This window comes from Eurypyga helias, unplaced genomic scaffold, assembly GCF_000690775.1.
Source record: "Eurypyga helias isolate BGI_N326 unplaced genomic scaffold, ASM69077v1 scaffold6791, whole genome shotgun sequence".
NCBI lineage: Eukaryota > Metazoa > Chordata > Aves > Eurypygiformes > Eurypygidae > Eurypyga > Eurypyga helias.
The window spans coordinates 92757-108226 of NW_010228858.1; the positions used below are offsets into that span (position 1 = coordinate 92757).

The 15470-nt window shown below is 41.5% G+C and overlaps 1 protein-coding gene across 5 annotated transcripts in view; it reads left to right on the top strand.

Annotated features, from left to right (window-relative positions):
* DDC (dopa decarboxylase (aromatic L-amino acid decarboxylase)) overlaps positions 1-11978 on the top strand; it is a 51671-nt gene extending 39693 nt beyond the window's left edge. For all 5 annotated transcript variants that reach the window (XM_010160168.1, XM_010160170.1, XM_010160172.1 and 2 more), the window contains 3 exons: positions 445-543; positions 7222-7323; positions 11559-11978. In XM_010160168.1, the coding sequence (XP_010158470.1) occupies positions 445-543; positions 7222-7323; positions 11559-11774 (417 nt within the window). In that variant the 3' untranslated portion in view covers positions 11775-11978. The remainder of the gene's footprint in view (positions 1-444; positions 544-7221; positions 7324-11558) is intronic.
* Positions 11979-15470: the final 3492 nt, after the last annotated feature.

A 15470-nucleotide genomic window follows, 5' to 3' on the forward strand; every position in this document is an offset into this window, starting at 1 on the left:
TTGAAAAAAACCTATGTGTTTTAATCTTTAAACAATTGAAATACTGTTGTTTTGAAATGGAAAATGGGCCTGTCACTGTAGATGCTAGCCCCAGAAATGTAAACAAGCCACTGTACATGAGCTTCTAAGGTACATGTTTTTCTAAAGCCCTCGAGGAGCATTCAGGATGCACGAAGAAAATTTAATTTGCCTTGTGACCCTTCCATTCTGACACCAACCTCCCCTTCCAATTTTAAGTTGAAAATTTTGAGTATCAAACAGTCACACCAGGACATTAAGCAGGAATAGACATTTCTACTACGATTTGACCCACCTCTGGCAACTGCCTGTAGGATGTGGCAATATGTGGTACGCTTCAAAATCATTGAAAAATGTACAGTTTCTACAGTATCACTGCACCGGTGACTTCTAACTTGGGTGCCCTCCCTTCTTCCTGGCTTGCAGCACTGGCAAATCCCCCTGGGCCGGAGGTTCCGCTCCCTGAAGCTCTGGTTCGTGCTGAGGATGTATGGGGTCACGGGACTGCAGGACCACATCCGCAAGGTGACTGGAATTTGCTTTCTTGGGTGGTGGCATAGGAAGGGAAAATGAGCTGGCTTCCTACTTACTTACCATGATTTCTGTACACATCAGAAAGCACAGGCAACAGCTTTTAGGCAGCTCAGTTCAATAGGGGTTTTGCTCATTTTTGCTCTTTTGCCCCATGGAGTGTCACAATTTCATCTTATAGCAGGATCAACACTGTCATCTGTTTTGTGTTAAACTTCAGGAAGACAAGTCCAGGAATTTGGAATTTCTACCATGTAGGACCACAGTTCCCTCTCAAATTAATCCAGAGCACATCCATGGTTTTATTCTGAAAAAAACTGTTTATTTGTTCCTTCTTTATCTTATTAATGTGCATGCATTGATAGCATGTTTAGATTATGATTAAGGGCTACAGTCGTTTACTTACTGGGCATGCCTACCTCTGCTGCTTCTTTGTTTCCTGCTTAAAATAGATTTTTTTTATTTTTTTTAAAGAATGTGTACAATTTACCATTTGTTAACATTGTTATGAATAAGTGCTAAGTTTATTCTTGATGTAAAAAGAAGGGTGTTTTTATCAATAAAAAACACATCTGGAGCCAGTCTAAATTATACATATATTTCCTCTGTAGCAGCAAAGTCAAATTCAAGCATACCTTTCATCTTTATGAAGTTTAGGGAAACTTCTAGTGAGGGGAGATCCATGACTTGGCTGTAAATATTTACAAAATTTTCCATTAGCTAAAGGTCTGGTCTAGTATACCAAACTCCCTGTAGACCCACATTCCTTTCTTTTGTGGTACTAACCAGATTAATTCCTAAGAAAGGCTTTTTCCGCTGTTGTAAAATCACTGCATGAAGAATTCTCTTCTGATTTGGAAAGGTTCTGGGATGGAGGGTACCTTCTTTGCTTCCCATTTTTATCACCCTATAACTTTCAACTGACTCCACAAGATTCAGACTCCACAATCCTGATGTTCTGCCATCCTTGAGGCAATCTGCTACATATCCTTCTGATAAAAAATTGATACAAGGTTTGTTATCACTTTACTAGGCTACCATTACAGTTTCTAGTGGGATACTCTCCCAGGTTAGATTCTGGGACACTGCAATTATTTCAATATGATTCCAAGTTTTCAAGCAGAGCTAAATCTCTCACTGAGAACACAGAGTTGGAAGGCTTATACCAATTACCTGGCCCTTTATCAGAGTGGTTTCTACAGAGCAGTATGTACATTCAACAAGTTCCCTCAAAAATCTTCCAGACATTTCCCTGACTGTCCAGCCAAAAAGTGCTTGTCTTCCTATAATCAAAAGCAAACCAATCTTTTCTTAAAGATACTGACTCCAAAGTAAAACTCTAATATGTTCCCGTATTTGTAAAGTTAATTCAGACAGCTACATTTCCAAGAGCTTGTTGAATTTTGCGTGTATGTTTAATATTTCATTAAGCTGTAAATTGTTCCCCAGGATACAGAGATAACCTCCCGTTTGCAACTTTCAAAGGGCTAGAGGGGTAATGAAGTGCAGGGCTGGATGATCTTTAAGGTCCCTTCCAACCCAAACCATTCTGTGATTCTATGAATCTGGATCACTGTATACATCTGTCAAAGTGGAACCACTAAGTTAGTTTCTCCTCACCAGATGAATGCTGAATAAATTCAGTGGGTTCCAAAACAACTTTAAAAAAAAAAAAAAATTTCTATCTCCAGTAATTCATCATAGAACCACAGACTGTTTTGGGTTGGAAGGGACCTTAAAGCCCATCTAGTTCCAACCCCCCTGCCATGGGCAGGGACACCTTCCACTAGACCAGGTTGCTCAAAGCCTCATCCAGCCTGGCCTTGAACACTTCCAGGGATGGGGTGAGCAGAGTGGCTGGAGCAGAGGAAACAGGAAGTGCTCTCTGTTGTGTTCTTAAGGAGTTGCCCCAGCGAAAGGGCCACAGGGTCAGGCAGAAGAGCCGGAGGTTTGAAATAGCTCCGTGGGTGGGAACATGGGGAAGGAGGTGCCTGCATTTGGGATGTAGCATGTGGTTGTACACCACGTAGTTTCCATATGTTGACATTATCTGTGTGTAGGGCAAGTCACCCCTGTTCACACTATACAATAGCAGCTAGGACATGCCTGTTCAGAGGCAGGGCTGGGCCTTGCTGAGAGATTTGGGGCATAGGGTTTCAATTCCTTTCCAAGTTTATAAAAATCCCAATATAGATGCTGTGACCACCTTGGGGGGTGTGGGGGGGGAAACCCCCACACTTCTCCTCCTAAGTCATGGAAAACTGTAGGAAGATTTATCCAGTGTTTATGGAGTCCCAGTTAGGCTTCTTTTGCACAGCTGGATGTTACTTATGAAGTGATTTGAGATTTTCAATAGTGATGAGCTTCTGAGATGATATAGAGGGCAAAAACACTGCATATCCCTGAGAAGCCACTCCATTTGCTGTGTAGCCAGCTTCTCTATGGAAGACCAAAGATATCTGCAACTATGTCTTCACAAACTTTTTTTTTCTGGATGTAAACTTCCACCACAAAAACTTATCTGCATTTTTTTCTTTCCCTCTTTTATTATTATGTTTTAAGAAAAAGATGTTTGTTACATTTGCAGCCTTAAGGTCTGCATCAAAATGACTAGATAACCACTGCAACCTGCCATTTGCATGTACTGAGGAAAGCATTTAGGAACTGAAGTATTCCCAGGAGATGGGGATGTGTGACTTGGATTTAGATACAGTAACTTTTTTTGTTTTCCAAACCTTCCAGTTATGCACTCTTTTCCCACACAAGATGTAATATTAACCTATTGCAAAGTATAGGTTTTTATGCGGTGGTAAAGGGGAGGACAGTCATTTCTGACGGATGTGGGGAGAGAAAAATACAAATTTTGGAGGTAAGTCCCAAAGCCGCAGAGGAGATGTACAAAGAGAGCAAACCCAACAACAACAGCCTTCCAGTCTGGTTCCAAACACTCAGAGTCAGAATAAACGTGAAACCCAGACGTTTGTAAATGGACGATTTGCAAACTGCTTGACCATCTATTAGTCCTTTAAGTCCCCTAAACTGCTCAGAAGTCATTTGAGCAATTTAGCAGTTAATGTTTTTATATGTGATCCTCTTGAACATTCTGACTCAGGTGAATCTTCCATAGGACTAGAAGAAATCAGTGTACCACATCCTTCTTTCTTTGAATTTCATTAAAAAGTAACAGCAGGGACCAAGCAACTGGAACTGTACAGAACTCAGAGACAGCATTTCATCTGTGGAGTGGCACAGCGGCTGTTGAGAAGACTTTTTGGACAGCATTTTCCTTCAGTGTAGTGGGATGTGAGCTCAGGCAGGCAGAGAGGTGAAATCTACGGGAGGAAAAGTATGAAGTGACCAAGGCTCGGCAGGGAGGTTTATTTGCAGGTACACATTAATGTACGCTGGTGCTTCAGAGAAGCTCCCTTCAATCAAAAACTGTTTTAGTTCTTGAACGCTTTGCCCAAAAATCAAAATTCAGTTTAAACACCTCAGTGCAGAAGAACTTACACTTCTATTCACACATATACATAGGCAGATAACAGACTTTTTAAAATAGGGACCACAGCTTAATGTCTCATGAGTTTACTACTCTCATTAGTGATTACACAAGACATTTCTTAATCCTGAATAACCAAATTAATTACACCCCTTTCTTGTTTTCTCTTCACACTGCAAATGAGCAAGGGTTATTTACCCGACATAGTGATACATGGCATAGGTAATGATACACAAGAATTCCTTCGAAGCCTCTTTCCTTCCATCCGGTAAATTCCCCTGTGAAGAGAAGGGCTGGTATTCTGTGCCTATATACCAAGACTTTTCAGGCCACTAACAGTCCATGTGATTCCACTTTGGAAACCCACATGATAAAGGGATTGTCCAAATGACATTGCTCGAAACAGCATGTGAGTTGGTTTGTATATGTCTACTTTTTTGTTAAATTATATAACAGTATGAAATAAAATAATGTTAAAATATTAAATAATACATAAACATCAACTCTAAGCTGATGGTGCCAGGGGGACAGCATGACAGAAATGACAAAATCAAAAGCTTTCGGAGGGTTAAAGTGTCCATAGGTCAGGTTTGGGATGTACACATCCAGCAGCAAACGGAGAACAGCAGCCTGTCAGTTTTTACCTCTCCTTCTTTCCTACCCCTGGTTTCAGTGCTCACAGTTCTCCAAACGGGAGTTCATTTTCACAATTTACCTGCCTGTCTTGGAAAGCTGGAGCACCACAGGCACACGTGTCATGGCCATCGCCATGCTCCCGTCCGGAGAGCGGGTGCGATACCTAAAAGCCCTTCGGCATTTTTACGGAGTTTGAACTTCCAGGCTCAATAATGTTTAACTTTCTCGGGTTTAACTATGCTTGGTTGCAACAATCTTCTTAAAAGCAGTTCAGGCTAACAGCTGACAGTTCAAAGGTGCAGGGCCTTGGGGAAGTGTGTTAAGTAAAGCTGTTCCAGGGGAAATGTCAGTTCAACCTCCACTTTCTCTCGGTGCCGGTTCTGTATAACCCAAAGCACTTGGTGCCCCCCGGTGGCTTTACACATTATTGCTGCCGGTAAAGAGTCGGTATGGGTAAACGTACAGCGAAAAGGCTTCCCAGAATTTTGGTTTGTCATTTACTGAATATTCTCTATTTTCCCTTGCTTGTACTTCTTTCAAATTTCCGGAAAAATCCTTTAGTGCAAAAAGTGGACATAAACACCTGCTATAAAATGAACAGCACGGGTCTGGAGTTTTCTTGTACCAACTACTCGCAGTACGCCAAATCTTAAATTTTTGTTTTCTTAGCTCCTACAGGGGTAAATTTTGATTAAATTCAGTTGGTGACTACATTCAGCTCAACAGCTGTGAAATTCTCATCTCACTGAACTCGATTTTTTTATGGCTTTGATTTCCAAGATGTAGTAGATGCAGTGTGAAATTTTGTGGAGCTGTGTAAAACACATCATCAGTTTGGTTAAGGCTATGGAACACAAGGATAGGAGGAGATGGGAAAAGTTCATTACAACACGGGTGCATATTTCACATAAGTCTTCCATGCACTTATGCATACAAGTATCTATGTTCACACATCATTCTGGTCGGTTTTTAATAGCTTTAAACTCATGTTATTTATATTAGCAGAACATCAAACGCCTTGGAAAGGTTTGGGCATTTTATCAGTCTGATTCCTGACTCAAAGAGCTTTCAGTCTAATTTTAGAGGGAGAGGATAAATAGATGTAACAAACAGCAGAGAGGAAGTGGTAACAACAGCAAGACTGGCTGGTTACATAGGGTACCAGTATGCCCGGTCTGAAGGTTTTGAATCAACGTTTTGATTCAATATAAACAGTGTTTTCCTATTTTAAGAAATAAACAAAAATCAGAAAGCTATGATTAAGATTGCAAAATCTGTTTTCTTTTCTTTTTTTTTTTTTTTTAAATGTAATTTCTGTTTTGCCTCATTCTTGCTTTTTGGAAAACATTTCTGTAAGATGAAATGTTCCACATCTAACCCTGGCCTAACTGAAATGTTTCAGTTTTGGTTGGTATCTGTCCTTGAACTTGTAAAAAGGCAAGTGCAAAGGAAGGAAAAGACACAGGGTTAGTTGTTTAATTTTATAAAATTATTTGCAATCAGAAATACATAAAAGTTAAGGAACTTCTAAACACTGTTTTAAATGGTGCTGGTAGTTTTCGGTGTCAATGGCTATTGCATGAAGACAAACTGTAATTCTAACATCCAGTTGGTTGGTGCTGTCTTCTTTTTTTTTTTAGGGCAGTGAGCACTAATCTGGTGATAGCCAGTGAGAGGGGGACTGGATAAGGTACTGCAGGTACCTGATGAGGATATGGGTTCTTTTTTTCCGAGTGCTTTTGAATTAATTTTGCGTGGAAGAAAGTGAACCGTGGTATGACTGATGTTAAGCCTTCTGAGCTGGTTGTTAGTATGCCTGTTGGTATTTTTCCTGTTTGTTTGATTCTGGAAGAGCACTGCTTTCCTACACTCAAAATAATTTTTCTGGGTTGGTGTCCAGAGTCACGCTTTTTTCCTCAGTGACTTCTGAACAGGTTGGCTGAGATTTGCTATCCATTTTCTTGGTAACACTGCCATTGCCTTTCTTTTCAACTGAACCTTAGCACCCACGTCAGAAGACTGAGCAAGTTCTGCCCTTCTTCACAGTCATTCTCATATTAAGTGAGCATTCTAAAAAGTGTATCTTTCCACCTTGTTTTGCGCTGGAATTGTGATCATTTTCTCTCTCTCTAGATATACATCTGTACATCTCCCCCTTCCCCCACGATAACTTTTGGACTCTGTAGCCTCTCCCAGGCAAAACCGACAGTGGTGGAAAACCTGAAGAAGAATTATGACAATTATTTACTATTAATATGGTATCATGGCAGTTATAAAACTGTTCTGAAACGTTTCATTAAGAAACAGCCTAGTATTGCCTAAGATAGACTGAGCTACTAATATGGCAATGGCTCGGTACAGTCTCTGGAAGTCATAAATGGGATGTAAGTTAACATAAACAGATGGCAATACGTGAATGTTGCCACACATCAGAAGAGGGAACAGAGAAAAGAATTGAGGGATGGAAACAATTTAGCATGTCTTTTCTCTTGATGAATCAAATTTATACAATGTAGACACTATTGTTCTCTCCTCAGCATGTCAGGCTGTCGCATCAGTTTGAACATTTAGTCCTTCAAGATGAAAGATTTGAGATCTGCGCTGAGGTTGTGTTGGGACTGGTCTGTTTTCGGCTGAAGGTAAGGCAGCTAAGACCTCCCAGTTCTTCTGCCATGTTTTATAGAAATACAGTAACCTGCAATTGAATATAGCCTTCGTAGTTAATAGGCTTACTTATTTTTTAAGGAAAGTAAAGAGAGTTCATGTAGATCAAAACAGATTAAAGGAAGAAGCGTAAGACAATTTTGTTAAAAAGTAATCAAGTGCTTAAGAGAAATTCCAGCATATTAGGGTATGGAAATATAAAGTCAAGGGAAACTAATGGTCTACCCAGTCATACAAAATGACTGTTATATTCTATGCTTTGAAGAAGATGATTGTTTTAATATATTTCCCTAGGCATTTGTATATGATGTGTGAGTGCATGTGCGTGTATTAGATGTTTCTTGTCAAATCAATTTTATATGTGTATATATTTAATATACAGTTGTGTGTCTATATATATGTATAAACTATCATGGATGAAGATTAGAACAGTAAACACTTTGTTGTTGTTTTCTTTAAAGAATACATTTTCATTTATAAAATCCTACAGTCAGACTGGGCACATTGGAGCGAGATACAAGTACGAACAGGCTGCATAGAAGGCCAGCTTCCAACTGCCCTTGGCCCTGGTCTGCTTTTTTTTTTTTTGGCTGAACATGACCCTTTTACCACTCTTGGCCTTTCATTGTCCAAAATCTCTGTAAGCACCAAGTTCATTGACACAGATGTTGTCTGACAGAAACTAGAAATTTCACTCTGCACTCAGAGCGTAAGAGTTGCAGTAGTTGGGAGGGTTCATTTTTTAATCAGACATTAAGATGGGATCACTGTCTTGGTTTTAGGCAAAAAGCATTTTTAATAGAGGATCTGGCAACTAAAGTCTCTGTGGAGGGCTGGATTTTGACACTGAATCTGAACACCAAACAGCAATAACAACACTGGTGTTTTCTAGTTCACATGATACCTAAATGAGCTTTTAGCTTTTCTGAAGGCTCACAAGCACATCCTTCTGGGTAGTGTGAAGTATTGCTACTTCTCACAAGCTCTTTTCTCAGACATTCAGTTGCCCCAGTTACCCGAGTTTGATGCAATAGGCTGAAGGAGCTAACGAATCTTTAATGATGTGTTAATGGTGAATTAATGTGGAATAGGAAAATGGTTTTGTGTGAATTTATGTTGTTTAAAATAAAATTAAAAAAAAAAAGATCAGTTACTAGGGGATTAGTCAGATTATAGAATGTGGAGCTTTTCCAGTAAGTAGAAGCATGAATATAATTTCTTCCCTAACAAGAACTTTTAAAATATTTTGAGGAATAGGTTCTGTGGCTTTTATTGCCCAATAGCAAGACATTGGTTGTAGTCTGCTCTCTCATGTGGAACAATGAAACACCAGTTACGGGGATCCAGAGACAGCTGTTAGTCAGTGCTCTACATTTACTGTAAAGGAACCGTCCTGGTGAAATAGAGCATAGCAACACGGGAACTGTCACTTTTGATCAGAGCAGTCGTTCACCTACATCAGTTCTCCTGTCCTTGATGATCAAGAGGAAGAAATCAGATCTACAGGGAAAGACAGTTGTGCAATAGGAGGTGAATACTGGACACCTAGCTAAGAAACTTTTGGATGAGTTGTAGAGTAAAACCCCAGTTCTGCTGAAAAACAATGCTGAAACAGCAGTGTTTTCATTGTTTGCTTTCCCTGTCCAAAAAATGAAAGAAAATGAAACTAACAAGCTTTTAAATGAAGAGCGTTTTATAGTTATTTTTGCAACTTTATTTGCTTTTAAAATCACTCTTTCAAAAATCTTCCTTTGATTTCTGTAATTTGTACTAAAAGGCATCTTAGAAGCAGGATACTTGTAACTTTTATGTAGTTACAGCAGGACTAAGGAACAAGGAACTTGAACAGTAATGCTGCACAGCTGTAAAATTATGAAAAAATTTCCTTCCCTTGCTCTTGAGAAACGTGGTTTTTTTTTTTTTCTTAGCTGTGACTTTTAGTTTTCTGCCTTTCACATTATTGAGCAGATGGACTAATAATCTATGACTTCCATAATCACCAAATGTCAAAGAAGGAATCTAAGTATCATGCCAAAGGGTTAATTTTTGGCCTCCTTTTCATGTCTGCAGCTGAATAAAAGTCAAGCCAGTCATTTCTCTAAGGGGGTGAGAATGCTGCCTTATTGAAGCTGATAGACTCCATCAGAGCTGGCTGCTGGCTTCTCAAAGCTCTGGGATGGGATTAGTCACTTCTAACTTCAATCTGACGTGACACCCAAGTGTCACAGCAGCCCTTAGGTGCAGCTGTGAGAGTAGAGCAGAAGGAAGATACACAAATCTTTCTCTTCCCTCCCATCACCCCTGCCAAGAGCATTAACATCATATAACTGCTTGTGTTGCCTAAAAGGTAGTGCTGTGCATTTCATATTAAATGTCAGGATCATCAGTTTAACGATGGATTACCTTTGATAAGAAAGCAGTATATCATTGTCTCCAGTGACTGACCCATAATGGGTGGAGGCTTACAAAACACCGAAGTTGGTCCTTTTCTTAGGAGCATTCGAGTTGCATAAATATACCCTAGAAAACTAAGGCTAAGCCATGAATTTCAGGCTCTCATCCAAATGCCCTAACAACTTGTGCTAAGTCAGAACAAGGTTTTGACTTGGGTTCAGCTCTAAGTCTAATCTGGTCCAACACCAGGAGAATAATACATTTATCCTCAGTGCCAATGGGAAACTGTGTCTCCCTTATGCTTTGGTTTTATACGGAAAAGGCTAAGCAGGCAAATCACAACTGCGCAGATTTGAGAGAACATGTTTTCTGACATGGATGTTTTCAAGATGAGACCTATGCCACTACAGAAACAAAGCTGCTGCCGAGCGGACGGATTTGTCCCTTTGTGACTCTCCTACCACAGTCAGTGTTCAGTAAGGAAACACTGCGGGAACGGTGCAGACGCTCCCAGCAGCTCTCGCAACTCTGTGTTAGGCGCAGTGTAATAGAAAGGCGAAAGGCTGTACAATAGCTAAGAGGCTTCCACAAAGAATAAAATTACAGCGCTCAAGGTTGACATGGTATATCCCAAGCTATTACGGCAAACCGCCCAGTAAAGCTGAAGCCATCCCTGGTCTGCTGATACAAAAGCTAGACAGAAGGGTTCCTTTAATTTGGGTAACAAAGACTGTCAAAGATAGGCAGCTGGCACTTCACCCTGTGTTGCTACAGCAGACAAAAATTTTTGGGATCCCTTCTTTCATTGTTTTCATTTGAGGCCATTTACAACTGGTTTTGAAAATCTGATGACATCTTTTGTTTGAGTCTCAAATGCAGACGGGCACGAACTAGGAAAACCAATGATTCAACATTAGCTGAACCTGTAAAAGAAGCTGTCCTCCTGCGTGCAGCCCGATTTCTTTTGAGATCTGATATGAAGAGCGTACAGCTGCTCTAAGGGAGATCCTCACATTTGCTATTTGGGCATAAGGAGAACCAAGTACGCTAGGAGGAGATAAAATTCAGTGCTGCCTGCACGTAGAGTCCCTCTGACCTTCTGCAAGACATTTAACATTTGTATCTTAGTTTCCTGGAACACAGAAAGGTCTTTACTTCCAGTGGGAGGGTAAGTTTACCACATTTCCACAGTCCTCCTCAAACCCCTACTCTGTAGGATTCTGTGGTGGATACTCCCTACAGAACTTGAGGCAAATACTTTTTTAGGGTTTCTATTGATCATACAAAACTTCCTTATGCCAAGGATGCATTACCTTAACTATTTCGTCACTAAGGGTAAGACTTCCATCTTCATATTCAAAAGACTGTCACAGCAGCCATGCTTAAGTGAAGGCTGGAAGGTTTGTTTTACAAACGTTACAGATGACAGTAACGAACAGTTAATTGCAAAGCTTCCTCCCACGTTTGTTTGATGAGATCTAAGGCAAGGGTAGTGAAATGGATGCAGCCATGAATGCTCTTACATGAAGCTACACAGCTCACGAATTTAGGTCACCAAAAAGCAGTCCGCTGTCACAAATGCCCCAGGGTGAACATTGCTTCTAAACCTCAGGTAATCCATCAATGTCTTTGTGGCTGAAAAATTCTCTCTTGCGCTGTCACCGTTTTGTCATCTTCTGATGGCAAAGCACTGAGAGATGAGAAAGGGGCTGCGTGTTACGGGTGGTACTTGGGCTTGGCTGCTTGGTGGGATTTACATGCTCCAAACTTCTTTCCGAAATCCGTCACCATATCCGTTGAATTACAATGATTTCAGGGCTCAAATGAACTAAATAAGGCGCTTCTTAAAAGCATAAACGAGGCCAAGAAGATTCATCTGGTCCCGTGCCACCTGCGAGAGAAGTTTGTGCTACGTTTTGCTATTTGTTCGCGCACGGTGGAGTCCGCCCACATCAAGTTTGCCTGGCAGCACATCTCACAGCTGGCAACTGATCTTCTGAAAGCATGGGAGCAAAACCACCACCAGCAGTAACAGCACTGAAGTGGCAGTGGGGAGGAGGTAATTAGCTGGCTTTCTCCGCGTTGCCAAGTTTTATTTTGGGTGGGAAAGTCAAATTATGAAGGAAAAAAAATACAAACCCTGTTGTTATATAGCCCAGCTGCAGTAGCAAAATCCTCGCCAGCAACTTGTGTTGTAACCTTAGCCATTCCTTCTCCGTACCGTAGTTTCAACTTGCCCGTTTCCAGGATGCACATAGCCATGGGGGGGTGAGCCATCACTTCTTACCAGCTTGTAATCGAGAGCGCTTTGAGCCAGGCAATGGAAACAGAAGGGTTAGCGCTCCCTCCGCTGTCCCCCTTAACCTCTAGCACACCCACTCCTTCACAGATGAAACCGTGAGCTGTTATAACCACTTAATTTAACGTTACTAGGGCTTCGGGGAGAATCCACGCTGGGGGAAGTTCAGTAACCTGGTTCAGCGACACTGGTCAGCTCCGGTCTGAACAGGCAGGCAGAAATGTTGTTGTCACGATTTGGGGCGCTCCCCTGTCGTGACACGCTTGCTGCAGTAATTTTGCAGATGAAGTCAGGACTTCAGGACTTCATTACACAGCCAGATCAGGGGGCAGTGAGCACTAAGTGAACGCTGACCGTCCTTACGGCAGGTTCTCCGCTTTGTCCTAAAGGATTTGCTTTTCAAACAGCCATTTTGTCAAACCTCAGCAAATGGATTACGCTTGCTACTGGGTTTCCCTTTGGCCGTTCATAATGAGGCCTCTTAAAAGCTCTTTCTTAAGAGTTTTGTCAAAAATCACGTGCTACCTGGTATTCTATATTTTTAACCAAGTTACTATAAGCAGTGATTACCTGAACATAATCTGTAAGCTGTGTTCTGTGAAATAGAGCTGTGGTGTCTCTTTTCATGGCTGCAATTCTGCTGACTTCGTTGTGGAATAAATCTTTGACAAAATGTGCTAAGAAATGTGATGGCAAACGTGTTACTCTTCGTTCCTCAGACTGGCTGACAAACAAGGTATCAAATGACAACAAAACCAGAAATTAAGAGAACTGACCCCCAAAATGTGCTGTGGTGCCTCCATCAGTGGTTTCCTTCCATTAACAGTGACGCGCGGGATGTGAAAATATGGGAAAACAATTAACCTTCAGAGAAAGTAAAAGAATGTGACCACTGATACGTCATCCTGTTGAAGGCAGGTGCAGTAAAGAAAGAGGTGAAATGAGTCAGAACCAGTATGAGACTTTAATACGTATTTGTGCCATTTTGAAAACATAAATTCCAGAGTTACCTCTATGTAAGTAAGAACAAAATACATAGCTATTCCAAGAAAAATAACCCGTAGGATTCATTTCTACATTTGCTTTTGTTTTAATCTTTTCCTTTTACTGCTCCCATTAACTTCCACGGCACCTTGCGCAATTATTCAGCTTCCTTCCTCATCCCTTGCAACTATGCTTCCCGCATTTGGGAAATTGCAAGTAGGTCATGAAACGTGCACCAGGACAGTTAATCTGGAGCACGGTCTGCTCCTTCCTTTCCAGTAGACTATGGACCAGGTGGATTTATCTTGTGATTCCTACTCACCTCACTTCTGCTGTGCAAAGCGGGGAAGGATTAGTAACAATGCGTGTGCAAATGGTACATAAGAGATGTGAACCCTGACCCTTAGGAAAAACTGACCAAGCTCTGCACTGAAATGAACTGGAGTTGCTTTAGGCTTGTGTGACTAAAACTGAAATTAAGAACTGAGTAATAAGCACTGGAAAAAAAAAAATGCATGAGGTAAGACAACACCAGACTGAACATAAGAGGATTTTGGTGGAAATCCTCTCCATGGAAACCAGAGGAGAGGTGGATGATGCGTGGCTGTGTGAGCCTCAAGCTGCTGTCAAACAGGGACGCGGGCAGGATGCACATCCAGTCCCAGGAGAGGTGAAAGGTTTCCTGCAGCCCAGAATGAGACATAGGTCCCTCTCGACATTTGTGGGAAAATGCTGCCAAAACTGACATTCAATTAAACATTTTTCAGCATATAGAATCATAGGCTTGGGTTGAAAGGGACCTTAAAGATCATCTAGTTCCAACCCCCAGGTTATGAGTTTTAGAAAAGGCTGTTGACCAGACACCAAAACTCCTTTTGGCAAAGAATTTAGGATAAGGGTGAATGTAAAACACTGTAATTGCAGTAAAAGTTGATTTATTGTTGTTTTTAAAGAAGTGATGTAAATCTAATGAACACCAGTGGCGAGGCCCATGGAATTACATTTCCCCACGGCCAGCCCAATACAGGTATCTGAAGGTGACAGTTCTCGTTTTTCTGAAATGCTGGGATGATTTGAAGGTGTAATTGGGGAAGGCCGGCATTCAGTCTCTCATACCCTCTTTTCCTTAGGTGGTAATTCCTTCGTAGACTATTAATGTTAGGTTGCCTGAAAATGAAATCTGGGCTATGTAACCAACTCAAGAACAAAAGTGTCGAAAAGAAATGTTTTTGAAAGAACACAATCGCTGTTTCTGTTCCGTAGCTTTGCAATGTATCTGTGCGAAATGCTGTCTTTACGGATCGTTTATACGTCAACCTGGATTTACTGTGCCTTGTGTGCAAAAGCCGATACAGTCCGTGCTGACTAATACCGCTTGATGTTAAAAATAGTCACAAAACCTCAGAACTGCACTTCAGTAGGCCATCCACATGTCAAGGGAGATGGTGTGCAGACCGGAGAAGGAGGAAAGAAAGTAACTTTTCAACAACTGTACATTTTTTTTAAACGAGTAGAGTGCTAGTACAGTAATTACATTCTTAATAATAATGACAAATGATGAATATATTTTATTACTGATGGTGAAATATTGAAAAGGTGTATTTATGAAAGTGCCGCTAATATATTATACTCTGAACTGCATTATAATTATTAAATTTCTAATTTTCTCCAGCCTTTCCATGTAAGACTCTGCTCCTGGTTGTTGTTTTACTGTTGCTGTTGCCCCCTGTGAGGATACCAGATCTGATGAGTAGTACTCAGGCTGCAGCTGCCTTACAACAGCAGTCTGAACCTTGAGACACACTTACACTTGAGTTGAACAAAGATAGGAGCAAATGAGATCCCCGAGGACCAGGGTGGCGAGTGCAGATTGAATAACCACCGATGGGTGATAGCTGCAGGGCGTATGTAGAGTTGGTATGACCCAAATGGAAAAATAATCAGATGTTTAGTGCTTTTTTTTTACTATAATTTGTGAGCTGTCAAGTTTCTTCAAAATCTGCATCAAGAGCCTACGGAACAGACATGTAGGTTTTAACTGGCAGCATTAATAAACAGAAACACAACTACGGCTACTGTCTGTCTGTGCTCTCGGCCAAGCCCTTCCCGTTTATTGGTGCCAGATGCCCTGGAAGGGGTCCAGCATCCCCACTCAGGTCACGTCAGTGCCCCAGTTTGGCGACTTTTACTCCATGTGTTCTTCGAACAAATTGCTTAAAAATGAGAGAGTTCCCGCGGGAAGTCTCCTCCTCAGAAACAGAGTCTGAACAACGCTCGGCCGCAACCGGGGTCGGTGCCGACCCTTCCGTGAGGATCCGCAGCTGGATCTGCCCCCGCAGCTGGATCTGCCCCCGCAGCCGCCCGGCTCCGGCTCCGCAGCTCAGAGGCCAGCAGGCAGAGGAGGCAGGGGCCGCGGTCCTGAGCTCTGCCGGGTCCCAGCCCGCC